This window comes from Ursus americanus, chromosome 19 (assembly GCF_024610735.1).
Source record: "Ursus americanus isolate L20-20 chromosome 19, mUrsAme1.1.p, whole genome shotgun sequence".
NCBI classification, from domain to species: domain Eukaryota; kingdom Metazoa; phylum Chordata; class Mammalia; order Carnivora; family Ursidae; genus Ursus; species Ursus americanus.
Genome location: NC_142145.1, coordinates 7,819,668 through 7,836,355, shown reverse-complemented (window position 1 = coordinate 7,836,355; position 16,688 = coordinate 7,819,668). Strand labels below are relative to the sequence as shown.

General features: G+C 39.8%; 1 protein-coding gene across 2 annotated transcripts in view; it reads left to right on the top strand.

Annotated features, from left to right (window-relative positions):
* Positions 1-15,856, top strand: part of DOK6 (docking protein 6) — a 359,455-nt gene extending 343,599 nt beyond the window's left edge. Inside the window, exons 8-9 of one of the 2 annotated variants that reach the window (XR_015727578.1) lie at positions 4,261-8,845; positions 12,601-15,856. Coding sequence is in view for 1 of the 2 variants with exons in the window: in XM_045790250.2 (XP_045646206.1) it covers positions 4,261-4,400 (140 nt within the window). In the remaining variant the exon portion in view is untranslated. Of the gene's footprint in view, positions 1-4,260; positions 10,529-12,600 lie in introns of those variants that run through there. The other variant, XM_045790250.2, reaches the window with a different exon arrangement.
* The last annotated feature ends 832 nt before the right edge of the window (positions 15,857-16,688 follow it).

Sequence of the window (16,688 nt, the reverse complement as noted above, 5' to 3'; positions counted from 1 at the left end):
CTTTCCCTGCCCGCCCTTCGAAAACCCTTGTTAAGGAAGATGGCATCTGCTCTGTGTCTGCTCAGGCCTGATGGTTGTTGATGCCTTTCCTCTGGGCTGCCCCATTCCTCCTGAAGCAACTGTTTACTTGGCCTTTTAAAAGGCCTTTTAAAAAACATGTTTTATTATTTAAACAGATAACACCCTTCCCTCTCTTCCAGATCCCCACAAACCAATAAAACCCGTAAATTCAAATCAAGTATCCATTATTTCTTACCAATTACTAAGCATGAGTGTAATGCTTTGGGACCCTTCTGACTGACTAAAGAAACGATTTCCGTTATATTTTATGTAAAGAACACGCACGTGTTGGTAAGCACAGAAAACCAGAAGCTAGCAGAAAGGGAAAAGGAGTGGAGCAGTGCGCTTCATTCCTCAGGAAGGGTGGATATCGATAAGGTGCCATCATTCTGTTTTGTCTTCTGGGTGTGATGTGACTCTCTGGTCCTGCATCCTGATTTGGTTGTCATTTTCCATTGCATCTATGTTCCTTCTAGTTCTTTACTGGTTAGAATCTTTTAGGGTACATCAGGAAAGATTCCCTTTTACGGCTAGAGTGACTTCTCCTTCCTTGTCCTGTGGGACTTAAGTTTCTGGAATTGGGAGGAGTCTTAAAATTTTGTTAGAATAAGCAAATGTTCTCAGTGTCTCCATATCCACTATATTTCCTTCTTTACGGAACGGAACTGCGTTCTTCAGTCTGGGGACTGTGCACATACCATGGGAAGAGGGGGAGAGGGATGTTATAAGTGTCATTTCAGAGTATACTGCAAACTGCCAGGGAAATACGGAGTTGTATTTTTTTTTTTCCCAGCTTGTCAATATTCCCTGAAAATATGAGTAGAAAGTATTATTTTCTATTAAAACAAACATGAATATACAATGGAACAGAAACAAAAATGTAAAAAGACTTTTAAGATAAACTAATAGCCATTAGCAAATTTGTTGCTTTTAAGTTCTAGAACCCCCCACATTCCCAGGGCACGTATTCACCTCATTTGCCTTTAAGGGATGATCTGGACGGAAAGTGGAGGAAGCATTTAAATAGTCTGTGTTTAGTGGTGTGAACAGTCCATTCTAGCAAGTGTTTAACTGAAGCCACAAAGTTGGTTTCTGCTTTGTTTTCATCAACAGTGCCAAAGGGCATAATTCAAATAAATGTTGAGAAAATGCTTAATTATTCCTCTCTCTCATTCTCATTGTTGCCATAATCAAGCAGTACTTATTAAGCCTTCATCTGCACAGTTCTGATTGAGGTATGTTATTTTTGTGATAAGCATTAAATAGCATCATTTGTGAATTGTCTGTAAAGAAATGGTTGAAGCAAAAAAAAAATCGTAATTTAATTTCCAGTTAGACTAGAAATTGTTCGTAGAGGAGATGAAGAATGCAACGTTGACCTTGAAGGACAATAATGTTCAAAACCCGGCACAGGGAGGGGCGGCAGGCTGACCTGGGGGAGAGAGCACAGACGTTGAGCAAGAACACACCAGAAAGAATATGGACCCATTGGGCAGAGACAGAAGGGAGAAAACGAACATTGGCTGGGTACCTCAAGTCCTGGGTGTCTTCCCAGGCGTGTTTCACTCAATCCTCAAGACACAGGGGGCAGAGGGCAGTTGTGGTGGTGGAAATGATGTCCGCAGCTCTCTTCTCAGCCCCGTTGGTGTCCAGCCCAGATCCTAGGAAGCACAGGCTGTATGCACCCTTCTTTTGAGTTTCTTGTTGTCTCTCCTTAACCGGCCGCCATTCCCAAAGCCGCCTGTGGACTGCTTGTAAAGGCAGGGACTGTCCTTCCCATTCCTGTATCTCCCCGGTGGGGTGTTGAACTGTTTTAGCCAATGTTTGACACATAGTAGCTGCTTGAGTGAATTTTCACACTCAAGATTCTAGGGTAAAAAGCTGTCTGTGCCAGACTCTTCCAAATCCACAATGTAAGCCTTCACATTTAGCCCACGAGCAATATGAATTACAGGTGTTCTCCAGTACTGTTCTCTTTCGGATATTTCTCATTTATTTTTTAAATAAGATAAAACCAAGGCCAGGAACACTGTCTTAATATTAGAATTTCCAGCTGGTTTATGCTGATAAATGCCAGTAGCTCCACTTATGAGAACTGTGAATTATCTTCTAGGAAGTCAATGGTAAGATAAGGAAGCGAAATTGTTGAAATGTATAAGTGATTTTTTCCATATTAGATTACTCTCTCATAACTTGGTCACATAAATATTATGCGAAAATGCCACCTTCTTCAGGAGGCCCTCCCTGACCATCCCATCTAGGTGACCTTGCTGGAGTCAATGGTGACGTCCTATCTTTCCACAATGGTGGTAGCACTCAACGTGTTGGAATGAAATTAAGACTCACTGATTTCAGAATCAAATGAGTCATAAAGCACCATTCATGTCATCCAAAATTTGCAGCTAAGGAAACTGAGAACCCAAGAGACAAAGTGAGTCTGACAAGGTTGGTGACTCCTACAAGTAGCAGAAGCAGCGTGCATCTCTGGTCTTCTGGCTCCGAGTTCCCCTCCCCCACCCCCCACCCCGACCTCACCCTAGGTCCCCGTGATTTCTCCTCTTTTCTGCCTCTTCCCAGATCCAGTGTTCCTCCTTGCAAAATCAGGGTCCGACAGGAAACGAGAAGACATGACCAGATGGTATTTTAAGGGACTTTAAAGGACTACGTACAGTGCTGGGAGGGAAGTTACAGAACCAACAAGGAATCGTGAAGGACGGATAACAGCGGGCAGCGTTAGCACCCTCAGAGTAAAGGGGCAAAGAGACGAAATGTGGTTAGGGGGTGCTGGGAGAGGCAGGGCAGGGAGCAGAAAGGTCCAGACACTCAGAAGGACGCTGGGCTGGCAGAACCCCAGGAGCGAGCAGGAGGGCAAGGCAAAGAGGAAATGTCCATACCTCCCTCCTCCCTTGATCTGCGTGGGGAGACTTAATCTACAAGGGAATTAGGCCAACAGTGAATCTAAAGTGATTTTTATGTAGAAAGCAAGATTTCACTCTCACGATTTTTAATATTAAGAGGTTCTACCAGTTTAATTAGCCTTTTATTACCCAATTCATTTGCATTTCTCCCTGGACCTCAAGCTTCCGAAACTGCAAGGATGTTTTCCAAGTCACCCAACTAACCTGATGATGAAAACGGCTTTAGGTGCATGACCTCACAGAGGACACGCCACTGGAGGAGAAGGATGAGATGTTCCTTGTTTCTGTGAGAGCGGACGGTCTTGTCTCAATTCCTCCCGGTTGAGACCAGAAACATTATCAATCAAACTCGATACATCTTTTCCTTTGGGTGAAATACACACTCTGGAGGGCAGAGCACTCTGGGTCTAGTTTTCTTCTCTGCCCACTAAGCTCATTCTCAAGGATGAAGAATAACTAATTCCTGGTTAAGAAAAAGGATGGGGAGGCCCCTGAAAGGGTGACATTTTCTCCCTCTGTTGTCGGCATTCTGACAAGCTTCTCGGTGGTCACTTCTGTTTCCGTTTGCATTAGACAAATTTTTCATTTCAGGGATGTGTCCGAACTCCCAAAAGCATAGATAGAATTTTCCTTCAATCTGTTTTCTAGAAGATTCAACTTTCTGGCCATTTTAGTAACCGTAAATGTTCATTGTTTAGGTTAATCGTATCACGAAGTGGGTTCAGTTACTCACAAACCCGACAGGATAAGTCAGGGCCTTGAAGTTTACAATTGTGAAAGCTTTTCCTGCTAATTGATGGTTACTGGTTGGGATACAGTGTAATTTGCCTGCTCAAAAAAGGTTTTAAGAAAGTGTGTAATTTGCTTTTGTATGTGGAAAGCGAGTACAAAAGAAAAGAATGCAGCTTACAGGCTCTCCATCAAAAACAGCTTTTTTTCAGAAAAGCTTTTCTTGTTTTTTTCCAGTAGCTAGGGGCTACTAGAAGTTTGAGATCTCTAGAAAATTAACCTAGCTCCCTGGCATCCAAATGTTTAACAAGACACGCTTAAGGAAAATATTGAGCCCTGAATACGTTTTTAACTCGAAGAGGAATAAAGCACCAAATTCCTCCATTTGTCACACCCGTGTGCTTACCTAGAGCTCTCTTTTGAGGATTTGTGGGCGTCTGCTTTGTTTGCTTTTTTGTTTTTGTTTTGTTTTGTTCTGTTTGTTTTTCGATATATCCCTTGGCTTTTCTCCATCTATTTCTTAGTACACCTCTCTTTCCTTCCCTTCTCTCAGGTCATGGGTTTGGTTCCTCGAAGATGTCGCGTGCACAGACATTTCCCAGCTATGCCTCGGAGCAGAGCGAAGAGACCCAGCAGTCTCTGTCCCGGTCAAGCAGTTATGGGTTCAGCTACAGCTCCAGCCTCATTCAATGACAGTCAGAGAGCCACTGCGACCGGAGAGACAGTCTGTCCGGACCTGCTGGTAGGGTCGCTGCACCCTCTGCCTCCTGGAAGACCAACTGCAGTCAAAATTGAAACGGGGCAGGTCTAGCCCCAATCCCAGTGGAAGGTTAAAAACTGGAGCTCTGCTTCCTTGACTCTGTGGCTACGTCCTTTATTTATTGAATTTCTTGGGGGTGGGGCGGGAATCTATGTTTTACAAAAATAGAATCCAAGTCGTATGAACAGTCATTTAAATGAAATTCTTTGGTTCTGACAGTAGCAGAAGCCTGGGCACCATGAGAAGTTGCCCACACCGGGTTGTGCCTGGCTGGTGGGCATGACCCCTCTCCTTGTGGCTCAGCCCTCCCGCCTGATGACAGGGTCTGTCATTAGACATGAGGTCACCCACCACAGGCTATGTGGCTTGGAAGGTTTTGACGGGGACAAATCCTGCAAGGTCTACAAATGGCATCATAACCCTCCATATAAATAAGCCCCAGTGACAATTAAGGGAACCCGAGATTTAGAACACACTGTTGAGCGGGGCCCCGTAGCTCTGCTGTGTGTGTGCGCGTGTGTGCATCTGTAGACAAACAGAGATACGGATATCGCTGTGTCCATCTGTAGCTAACAAGTATATATCCAATGTGTGCTGAGGGTGACAGGATATGCTCACTTACATTGTTGAAAACTGTAATTTGGTGCATTAACATTAAGATTGTTATGTTGAATAGCTATTTTTAAAATAGTGCTGTAAAAAAAAGGCTTCTTATTAGCAAAAGTATTTATGTAGTCAAGTCTGCTCCTCTGACAAGTATAAACGATACATGAGAGGGAGGGACACACTCGAAAACGAAAACAAGAGAACGGGTCTAGCTGTCCTACATGTCACGTCGCCACGCTGTCTTTCTGGTTAGTGCTCCCTTGTTGACAGTGTTTCTCTCTTTGGCCATCCCTCTGAGCTACGTGAGGAAGATCGGGTGTGACCACCCACCGGCTTCCATTTACCCTCGAGTAAAGAAAGACTTGAGATGAGAAACTGCGTTTCAAGAAAGAGATTATATATATATATATATATATATATATATAAAACTCAGCTAATTTTGCATTTGGGAGAACAGTGGGCACAGGATTGGAGAAATTAATTAATTTAAGATTTTATAAATGCCATTCTCAAAGAGCCATTGGGCGCTTGTGATTTACTGTGTAACAAGAATTTGCTAGGCTTTACTTTCTTTCTAATGGACATGGGTTGGCTGGGATTATAAGAGAAAATGGATCAAATATGACTTTTTTCATCCCTGACGTTAGTGACAAACCTACCAAGTTTAAAGGGAAGTGAGTGGTTGACTTCCACGTGATCTAAAGAATTTGGCTAATTTAATTAGGGTCAACAAAGATATTTTTGTCCTTAATTTTGAAGTTTACTCAAGTAAAAATAAAAATTATTCTGCCTGAATTATGTGATGCCACATGCCTAAGATGGTGAGCTTGTAAATACTCCAAGGGGAATCTAAAGGACAGTGAGCCCAGATCATATAAGATAAATGATTTTTTTTCTTAATAGCAAAATTCTTTAACTTATTAGTCTGCTGAAGGGGTACCTGTTTTGCTGATCTGTAATAAGACTTTTTTTTTAATCTTTATCCATAGCTCGAATGCAGACTGCAAATTCATTTCAGAGAATTACTACTGACTAGGAATGGTTCTGGGTCCCTCCTAGATAAATTTACACTTACAGCAACTACCTAGACTCTCTGAATCTCTCAGATAAGTATGAAAACCCCATCAAGATGCTAATCATAAGAGTTAATGTGGCTGTGAAAAATAATTATCTTAAGCTTTCAGGGATAAAAAGAAAATTACTCAAACTCTCTGCACTGTGAATCTTGCTGACACAGCAGAAAAGCAGATGACTGGTTCCTGATGATGATACAGCCTTCCCTAAAATCCCAGCTTGCGGGGTCACACACCTCTAAATCACTTAGCATATTGGCGTTTGCTTCTGCAATGCCGTGCGCAAACCATACCAGAGCAACTCCCCGCTGAGACCATTTGCGCACAGCTCCTAGTGGTGCCACATCCAGAGCAAGCCTCTCGCCCGCTCACTCAGTCGAGCTGTTGCTTAGAGACCACAGTTTCTACATGGGACTTGTGGGGAAAGGCCCTCAGGGGTCCTGGTTCATGTCTCAGCTTCATTAATGTGCGAGAAGCACAGACAGCGAGTCCGGGGGTGGGGGGGGATTCTGCTAATTAGATGAGTCTGCTCTTGTGTCTGTTTGGTGGAAGACACAATACCTGCATGAAATTGCTTCCAGAACATCATTTGCTTGCGATCATTACCAGTGAGCATAACTGAGGAGATACCAAAGATCGGGCTAACCTTGGGCCAGTTCATTCTGAAAATAATGTCATTAGAAGAGTGTGTGAGAGAAATTTCCATCCCAAGTCTTTAACCCAGTCTCATCCCAATGAGGATAAGGCTATAAAGTCTCTTGTGCATTTTTGGTGATTTATTCTATAATTGTAGCTGAGTTAAAATTGCTAACCGAACAGATAGGAGAATTTATATTAGCCTAATACACTTGACATAAGGCAGTGTGCATTGTAATAAAAATGACAAGCAAATAAATCTTCTACAAAACCAAAGATGAAAGAAAGGTTACCATACCATTCTCCTGGAACTTCATAAAACCAATTTCATTGGAGCAATTAGAATGGATGTAGACACATATTCAATTCTCTTAAACTCATAGGTTTTTGACTGACAATGCCTCTACACTTTGAAAGTCATTTTTCTCCCTCAGAAATTTTTATCTTTCCTGCCATTGGGGTTGCTATGAACCAAAGACATCCTTTGGCTCCTTCTAAAGGTGACTCAGTTGGGGTTCCAACTGAGGCAGGTGAGTGAAGATGGTCACAGTTTCCATATTGGGTTAGAAGAGAGCAGTGGTGAAGGACCCAAACCCAAGTAATGGAGGCTCTTCTGAGAGCAGAGAAGGCCTGGAGGTGGTACACAGTTCACAGAAAGATGACACCGGGGGGGGGGGGGTATTTTTTACATGCCCAAGTTTTCTTCTGAAAATACTAATGCAATGGCACCCATGACCAACACCTGACATTATCTTTAAAATGTGGAAAAGTATAACATAACCTTGACCCAATAGTTTACCATACTGGTGGGGGAAAAAGAAAACACATCCTTCACTTATTCATTGAATGACGAATAGGCACTCAGAACTAATTTATTTATGCAGGTTGCAGATATTTATGAATCAATAGGTTCTGGCCACTGCTACAATATGAACTGAATGAAGTAAAAAATGTATATTTGCTTATATACTAGGGAAGACACTGTTTGATGGAGCATGTGAAATAAAGTGAAACCTATTTATTAAAAGTAAACCTCACTTTTTTCACCAAGTAGTAACTAGTACTCTAGTTGTACAATTGTACTTGTACAATTTTTCTCTGTCTTCACTGGGCAATTATGTTTGAAAATCATTTATCACCTATAAAATGGTCAACCACTAATACTTTCTGTCCAGTATAGAAACAATGGACTGACAAATAACATTACACTGTTAATAGTTTTTACAGATCCAATTTATTTATTGCATGTGGTATCTTTAGAGTAGACATTAACAACATAACCACAAAAACTGATGTCTGCCCCTCATTCTTTGGCCAATATCTCAGAAAACTTCGTAAAAGCAAACAAACAACAACAACAAAAAAAAACCATGAGTATCCTAATCCCTAGATTATTTGAACCACTTACTCAAATCAACCATCAATGTTACAGTGAAAACAAGCTAAGCAAATTATATTATAAAAAAATTTGTAGTCCAGTTTTGATGATTATAACACAGCACCATTAATGGGCAATATACCTTCAGTGGGGCTGAGCTTTAGGCCTTTAACACGTTATGTCTTATAACAAATATTATACTAAAAACTGCTCAAAGTGAAAATGATACACTTTTCTCCAATTCTATTAACATATCATGTCGATCAGTATCTTGCAATTTCAAATTACTTTATCAATCATTAACTATACTTTATAATTCCGCAACCTTGACCTTCTCCAAATAGATAAAAATGGCCACTGTATTTCCATTAATAATTATAACACTAGGTGGTGTGCCACACAGATGAATTTCTAGTCTATGAAATGTGTGGAGGACAATTTCCCATGGAGGGGGCAGAGAAGAAGGACGGGACCCACTCAGGAGGGCAGCAATTTAGATAAAATTGTAAAGACTCCAATGAAATGTCCAAAGTAGCACTGAGACTCTACTTTCTTAACATTCTAACCTCAGTTTCATATCACAGACTCGGCCTTCTTGACCAGCTTCCCCTCGTACCAAGCATGCAATTGAAAGAAGACATGCCATGTTTTGAAGTGACCAGAGAAAGACAACACGTACCAATAAGTATGCTTCCTTGGGTTTAGTGAAAATTACTGAACATGAAAGAATGTGTAACAAAATCCCATGGTAAAATGTCTCTTTGGTGACATGAGGATCATTTCTGTGTTTCGAAATGAAGGTATCTTATCCGTGACCCTGGCTGGGGACTAAGTATGTCAGAAGAGAGCCACAGCCTCGTGCATGCATTCTCTATGAATGTATTTGCAAAATTAACCCGCATTTTTCTCCCTGGAACTACCACAAATCCTTACTTTCTTACTCGAGAATGTGAATCTTTGTTGTATCATTTCTACAATTACCACAACTTGTTGAGGCAGTAGCTAGTTTACAGACTCTCATGGAAGTATCGTGAGATGTTGGACACATTTTCTAGATGGGCGGGATGCCAGCTAGCTCTGGAAGCAATCGTGTGGAATAAAGGTCCCACTTTACATTCTACTCAGGAGGAAACCCAAAACCATGAATGTTGTCATTTATTCAAAGGCAAAGAAAGAGGAACAGTTTTGCCCAATTCCAGGCTCCTGGTCCAGGATTTCCTCGGCTCCATTTTGTCTCCCATTTAGATGCAGTGGGAGTTGAGAAATGCCACATGGCCTCTAAATAAGTGGGCCCTTTCATAACATTTAAGTGTCTCCTCAGATTTTTCAGATGTTCCTAACCCTTCCTGGACTCATCACTAACTGTGTCAATAGAGAGGATGTATGAGACAATTCATTGGACTTAGAGGTCATGAGTGACTGGTATAAACTTTATTACTCTTACATTATCACCCAGTTCTTCATTGGAAATTCAAACTTATTCTAAAGTGATAGTCAAACTAAAAAAAAATAAGTGTATATGTTTTGTATTCCTACTGATTCATCATATTGTAATCGTGATGATTATTTTGGGGACCTTTATCATTCTGTAGCACTTTGGCTTAATTCTTTATGGTGTTTGTCACAATGTGGTTAGGTAATTACATCAGGCTTACATTTTGTTTCATGTGAACTTCAAAAATGTTCCATTTTCAGCTGAAATTGGGAAATGACTTTTTTTTATAATAAAATAGGTTACATATCAAGTTTTTTTATACACTTCAGTAGACAAGTATTTAAATTAACTGAAGCCTAGATAAATAAGAAATCAGTTGAAATTACCAAGTAATATGAAAAACACATTTTACTCATGATTTTCATACACTTTTCCCTAGTTTAAGATTTTTCATATCTTGTAAACATTTAAAGGAGAGGAAAAATACATTTGTAAGAGAAATATTACAATTTCCTTCTAATAATTCTGTTTAATAAGTTTTTATTTTACCTCATCTTCTAAACCTACTACCCTATATTCCATATTCCAATTTTAAGAAGAATGAATAAATTTAAATTTTTTAATAGTTATTTGGGGCTAGTTTCAGTGGTTGATACAATTCACTTTCTCCATCTGTTCTCTACTTTTAGGATGATTTTAGACTTAAAGAGAGCATAAACTCAGCCCTTTTTTGTAGACAGAGAATCATGCATTGGGTGGAGCAAGGGTCTACCCTGACCCCGCAGTCGTGTTCACATCGGTATGTGATTGCTTCCTTAATTCACTCAAGTGATCCACAGCCTCATAAGACTTGCTTAATTTTTGGAAAACTGAGATTTAAAAGCCTAAGTTTGGGAAAAGAAGATTGAGATAATGACTTTTTTTTTTTCAAAAGTCACTACAGATTATCTCTTGAAGAAAACAATGTGAGAGGGTTTCTAAGGTGTTTTAATATTGTTAACTATTTGACAGAAGGGCTGAAAGGCAGGGAAAATGAAGAATAAAATGGCAGTAGCATCTTGATATTACATATAAATCAAAAATTAGCATGGTATAGGTCAATATGAAATCATGTGACTAATCAAATTCAGATTTACGTATCTATTGTATAATTCAAAGAACAATGCTTATTCTTATATATATGTATGTATGTATGTATGTATCAGTGGGTTCAGTGGGGGAAAGGAAGCTCTAAATTTTTGTGAAGACCTAAAATAGAGAAGAGAGATTCCTCCCAGTTATAAAGCAGTCTGTATTACTTTGGCAAAGCAGGCAGAATATAAATCACAACAACGAATCCGTCTACTCCCTGACAATAAATGAGCATAAAAGCCAGTGTCAACTTTATGGCAGATGACAGAACTCCCAGGACCTTTAGAGGCCCCTAGTATCTTCTCTGCACAAACCCTAACACACACACACACACACACACACACACACACTCTTTTTTTTACTTTTGACCTACTCTGTATGTGCTACATTCGTTATCTTTTTCCTCGGTCCACCCAGAATTAGCCTACTTTCAAAATCCTTATTCTTATGGAATCTTCAAAATATATTAAATTATGTGTTATATGTTTGCTTTCTATAAATTCTTTTAAATTAATTTATATATACTTTGTGAAGTCTTCTATTGTGAAGGGATGTCATTTGTCATTGATTAGATATAATGTTTATGATTATTTTGATAAAAATAACTTTGGATGCTAGGCCCTTGTTAAGAAATAAAATATCCGTTACAAATTTGCTTCTATTGAAAGTTATATGATTTGACATACTTTATTTTTCATTACAATCTATTCCAGAAATACAGTAGTTTGGGGACGTCTGTACTTAAATACTAGTTGGGCCACCTTTGGAATGGAATGCAAAGGAATAGCTGTCCCTGGAACCTAAATGTGAATTTCTGGCAGAACAGAAAATATTATAAAAATGAGGCAATAATAAAATTAGGAAATTAAATTATTTTTAAATCTGTCTGTGTGATTTTTCCCCTTGGAAAGAACACGTGAAATACATAATATAAGAATTACTTTCTTCTGAATTCATAGTTTCTGTATCTCAATCCTTAATAGATACACCTAACAAATTGTTAGTAATGTCTGACTCATAATTCTAAGAAATTTACAACTGATATGGCTACAAAGAGGGTAATTTATAGTACTTTAAGTAATCCTCCATTACTGAAAAAAAAAGCAGTTCAAAAATACTAGTTTACACCACAACTTTGCATGACTGAGATTTTGAACATCTAAATAGATGGTTTTTACCCATGAGTTATTTAATATTGTTAGCACTATGATATTATATGATTTCATTATATTTTTATTATCATGTGATGAACTGTAACTATGTAATTAAACAGGATTCCAACAATCATAGTCCACTAACCTTTAAAATGCACTTATTCCTTCATTCCTTGGCTTGCTATTTTCAAAATAAAGTAAAAGAAGGCCCTTTATTATGTGTAGGAATACTGAGAATTTATTATGCATTCCCAGTGTTTTCCTAATCCTATGTTAAATAATTTTTACTAGGGCCACTGTGGCTTGGTGGAATTGTAGAATATTAATGTTGACAATGGCACTGGTGATCAACACTTTTATTTTCTAGTGAAGTGACATCCAGGGTTTTTAAGTGGCTTTCACAGTGTCACAAAACTCGAAAACAACTTTCCTTCCAGCACTGGGCTCGCCCTTTAACAACCAAAGAAAATTACTGAAAATGAACATTTGGTAGACAAAGATTTCACCTCCAAGGTGAAATATGCACAGTCATGACCACACCAGATATTGATGACTTTATGATTTTCCATCCCATGGTATTGAACCTTAGTCACCTGGACTTAGACCTGTTTGCAGATACGTTCCCAGCATCTGTTTCTCAAACTTTATCTTTAAATATTAGCTGGGTATTTGTTGTTGGTTCACTAGATTAATTTGTAAGGAGTATTTTTCCTTTTGTAGAGTCATGTCCTCCAGGAGAGCAAGAAGCTCCCACCTGTCTTGGACGAGCAGGGACGCCGGAGTGGGTGAGCAGGCCTGCTGCCAAAATGTCCAGCTTGGGTCGGTCTGGCCAAAGCATGAATTTGAAGCAAGCGCTGAAAACCGAGCGAGAGCTTTCAGTTCTATCAGCCAGTAGAAGTTTGGAACGTGAGGGGCAGTGAAGGGGCCCTTCTTTGCTTCTCCTGGATATGACTGTTTGGTGCCACTTTCATAATAAGTTGGTGAGGTGAACTTGAGGGATTTTTCTTCCTCTTTTTCTATTAAAATGGTGAGGACCATGAAAAGTGCAAAGGTGTGTGTAAGTTTGGAGCTGACATCAAAGAGGATTTTTAATAAATGCATGCTATAGGGCACAGCCTAGGAGCAATTCTGTTATTTTTGTAACGTAACGAAGAAAAACAAAACCAAAGAATCCCCTCAAATGGCAAAACTGCTATCTTTATTTCTAAATTAGTCAAGAAAAACATTAGACAAATTTACCTAATTTTCATATCCACATGGTGAATTAGAAAAATAAATGTTCGGGGCTCCTGGGTGGCACAGCGGTTAAGCGTCTGCCTTCGGCTCAGGGCGTGATCCCGGCGTTATGGGATCGAGCCCCACATCAGGCTCCTCCGCTGTGAGCCTGCTTCTTCCTCTCCCACTCCCCCACTCCCCCTGCTTGTGCTCCCTCTCTCGCTGGCTGTCTCTATCTCTGTCAAATAAATAAATAAAAATCTTTAAAAAAAAAAAAAGAAAAGAAAAAGAAATGTTCGAGCAAGACCTAGATAGGATATCTAAACACTCATAGAAATACGAGTTATCCTATATGTAGGTGTTTCAGGCTGCTGCTTTACTATGATCTCCAAGGCCAATCACTAAATACTTACTGAGGGCTTGTTACCTACAAAACATGCGTAAAGGGCAAGCAGCGTCTCCTTGCTCTTGGTTCTTGCCTATTTTTAATTACTTTTGATACACATCTGTGTCAGGCAGGAGCTCTGACAGCAAACGGGTATTTGGCTTTCCACAGAAGACATGAGATGACTAGAAATAAGGGAGTTAGGGGAGGCAAGAGAGGCCAGCCTCTCCAGCTTCCTAAATCCCTTTCTCAAAGCTGTCTCTGGATTTTTCCTTCCCCCTTCTCCTCCTCTCCCTCCTCCTCTTCCTTCGCCTCCTCCTCCACCTCCTCCTCTCTCTTTCTCTTTCTTTCTGTCTCTCTCTCTTTCAAGAGTTAAGACTCTGCTTTTTTTAATCACAGGAAATTATAAGAGTTGTCTAACATAGCTCCAAAATTAGCTCCTGTTATTCAAATTGTATAAATGGTTTAAACCACCTTCTCTAAAATTCCCAACTCCTCTCTTGACACAAACTTGAGCATAGGACAAACATGCAGTCACCCACTTTTCTATGTGTGTGAATTACAGAGCTCTGTTCTACATACCTTATACTCTTCCGAGTATCTGCAAACTTCGGGTATAAGGTAGCCAAAAGAGAAAGTGCTATTTCAAGATTTAATTTAAAAACCATCCACTGAATCTTCTAAGTGGCAGGAATTCAAAATGAGCAAGAGTTGAGCCCTCCTCTAAGAAGCTCGCCATTTAGGGAAGAAGTATGCCTTTCATGTCATGAAGCAGGTACCATCGGTCTAGTGGTATTCAGCCAAAATCCCTTGACTTAGTAAACCCTTTCTTGTTCCAGGATCCATTAAAAATTTTGTTTTAGTTAGCCTGCTATTTTTGAGGTTTATGGTTTTTAGTGATTATATTTCAGAGAGCTAAACATAGAGACAGAGCTTGATGTCCAAAACAATAAGTACTAAAGCCACTAACCAGAAATAACCCTCACTCTCAGCAATATAATCTAAAGAAAAACATGCTCCAGAGGTATATTGTAGATCTTCTACTTGGGTCCCCTACCTCCTTCCCCACCACATCTGACCCTCTTTCTCAATACTGAGAGGGGATGGCATTTGAACAACTGAGATGGCATGAACCACTGAGAGCTCTGACTGGGAAACATAACCGACAGAATGAATTGTTATAAATTTAGAATTTGTAAATAGGATGTCTAGGTATTCGATGAGAAAGAACGCCCACTGCTACTTTTAATATTGTGCACAACCTAGACTGATATGGGTGCTATTAGATATCTCAGGTAAAATCGCATATTACATGGCAATATAATGCCATCCTCCATGTGACATTTCTCCTTCCTAGTTCTTCAACAGAGATATAAAATGTATAGAAATCCAAGAAGCATTATACCCCCAGAAATATATTATTGTGCTTGACATTTTAAACAATAACATTTGTATGTTTTATTTAACTGTGTGTTCAAGGTGAATTTATGAGTGCGATTTGGAGTGTGATCTCTCAAACAGTTCCGGTTCCTGCTGATGACTCTTGAGTAAGGAGATCACATTTGTCCTTTTGGGTTCCTATCTAGATACTGTGTTTGCCCTGAAGCTTAAATAACATACGATTCATACGATGATAACCGGTGGTTATTACTAACGCTTTTCCGAAATTGAAGGAGATGGTAAGGGGTTTGGGGTTGTTTGCTTGGTATTAGTCTAACTCAATAGAAATTTTCAACGCTACTCCCATTAACACGTAAAGAGAAACAGGGTTGAGTTTGAGAAGAAATTGTTGAATGATCTCTTTGAAAAGTTTTTTTATTTATGGCCATAGGTAGCGAAGAAATGATGAGGCAGCTCTGCCTTGGGTCCAGCTCTCGTGTAAAGTGAGTCACAGGCTCATGAGAGCGCTCCACTAACGACCACTGTGTAACAGTCCCACGGGATGTTTGGACCTTCCTTCTCAAGTAACCTTTCTGTTTTTGTTTATCTTTCCTTTTATCATGTCTTCTGTAGAAGCCAAACAGTAACTAATTATATACATAAAACACATATGTATAGGTGTTTCTTGATCATACTGTTAATGCCTTCCTTAGTTTATCTTATCCATAATTTTTCTAATTCTCATTTACCTTTTATGTGACTAATCCTTAAAATAAATTAATATTGAATACATGTGACCAGGGAAACACTTCCTTGTGACTTGCATTTCAATCCATTTTAGCAGAATCCTAAAGCAGCTCATCCAGCCTGGTGCTTCAGACCACATTCTGTGATGGATGGGTGTTGCTGACAGTTCCTCCGACTCAATTTTTGCTGATGGAGGAGACTTAACCCATCACTGTCTTCTTATGGTTTGAGATGGAATTTCTCCTTACTACCTTTTGCTTCTTTTTGGACTAAAAATTTTATGAGGCCTGATGTTGATCTGGACATAGGGGAACTGAGCATAATCTCATACTAATTTTCTCATACATTTGTGCTAAATTTTCAGATACCATAAATATTCTGTCAGGTGGATGTATGGTTTATGAAAATGGGCCAAAGAGCAACACGGATCTGAGTCCAATGTCAGACCAGCCTAGTGAAGCTTCATAACATCAGGAAAAAGAGATCAGAAACCAAGGCACCAGAAACACATGTATTAAAACTACATAGGGAGGGGCGCCTGGTGGCTCAGTCAGTTAAGCGTCTGCCTTCCACTCAGGTCATGATCCTGGGGTCCTGGGATTGAGCCCCACATTGGGCTCCCTGCTTAGCAGGGAGCCTGCTTCTACCTGTTCTGCTCCCCCTGCTTATGCTCTCTCTCTGTCTATCAAATAAATAAATAAAATCTTTTAAAAAAAAAAAAGTACATGAGGACAGACTTGAAGGTTTAATGCTAACACATAAAGGGCTTGGAAAATGTCACTGCCTTGATTATAAGAAAAAGCTGGACAGATTAAAAATCATTGACTTCTCTTGTATCTATCAGAGAACTGAGGTTTCAAGGTTTCAAGGCAAACCCCCAAATCTGTAGAGACAGACACATCCAGAGAGCTACAGCAACCAGTATCTCCTTACCCAGCTGGAGCACTGGAACCCCAAACTCTGAGGAACACGTAAATGGTGAGCTGAGGAATTGCTGGCATATAATTGTAGGCAAGAGGATTGTGAGAAACTCATGGCGGCCATACCCTGAGAGGGACCCCACACTTCCATGGGCTCTCCC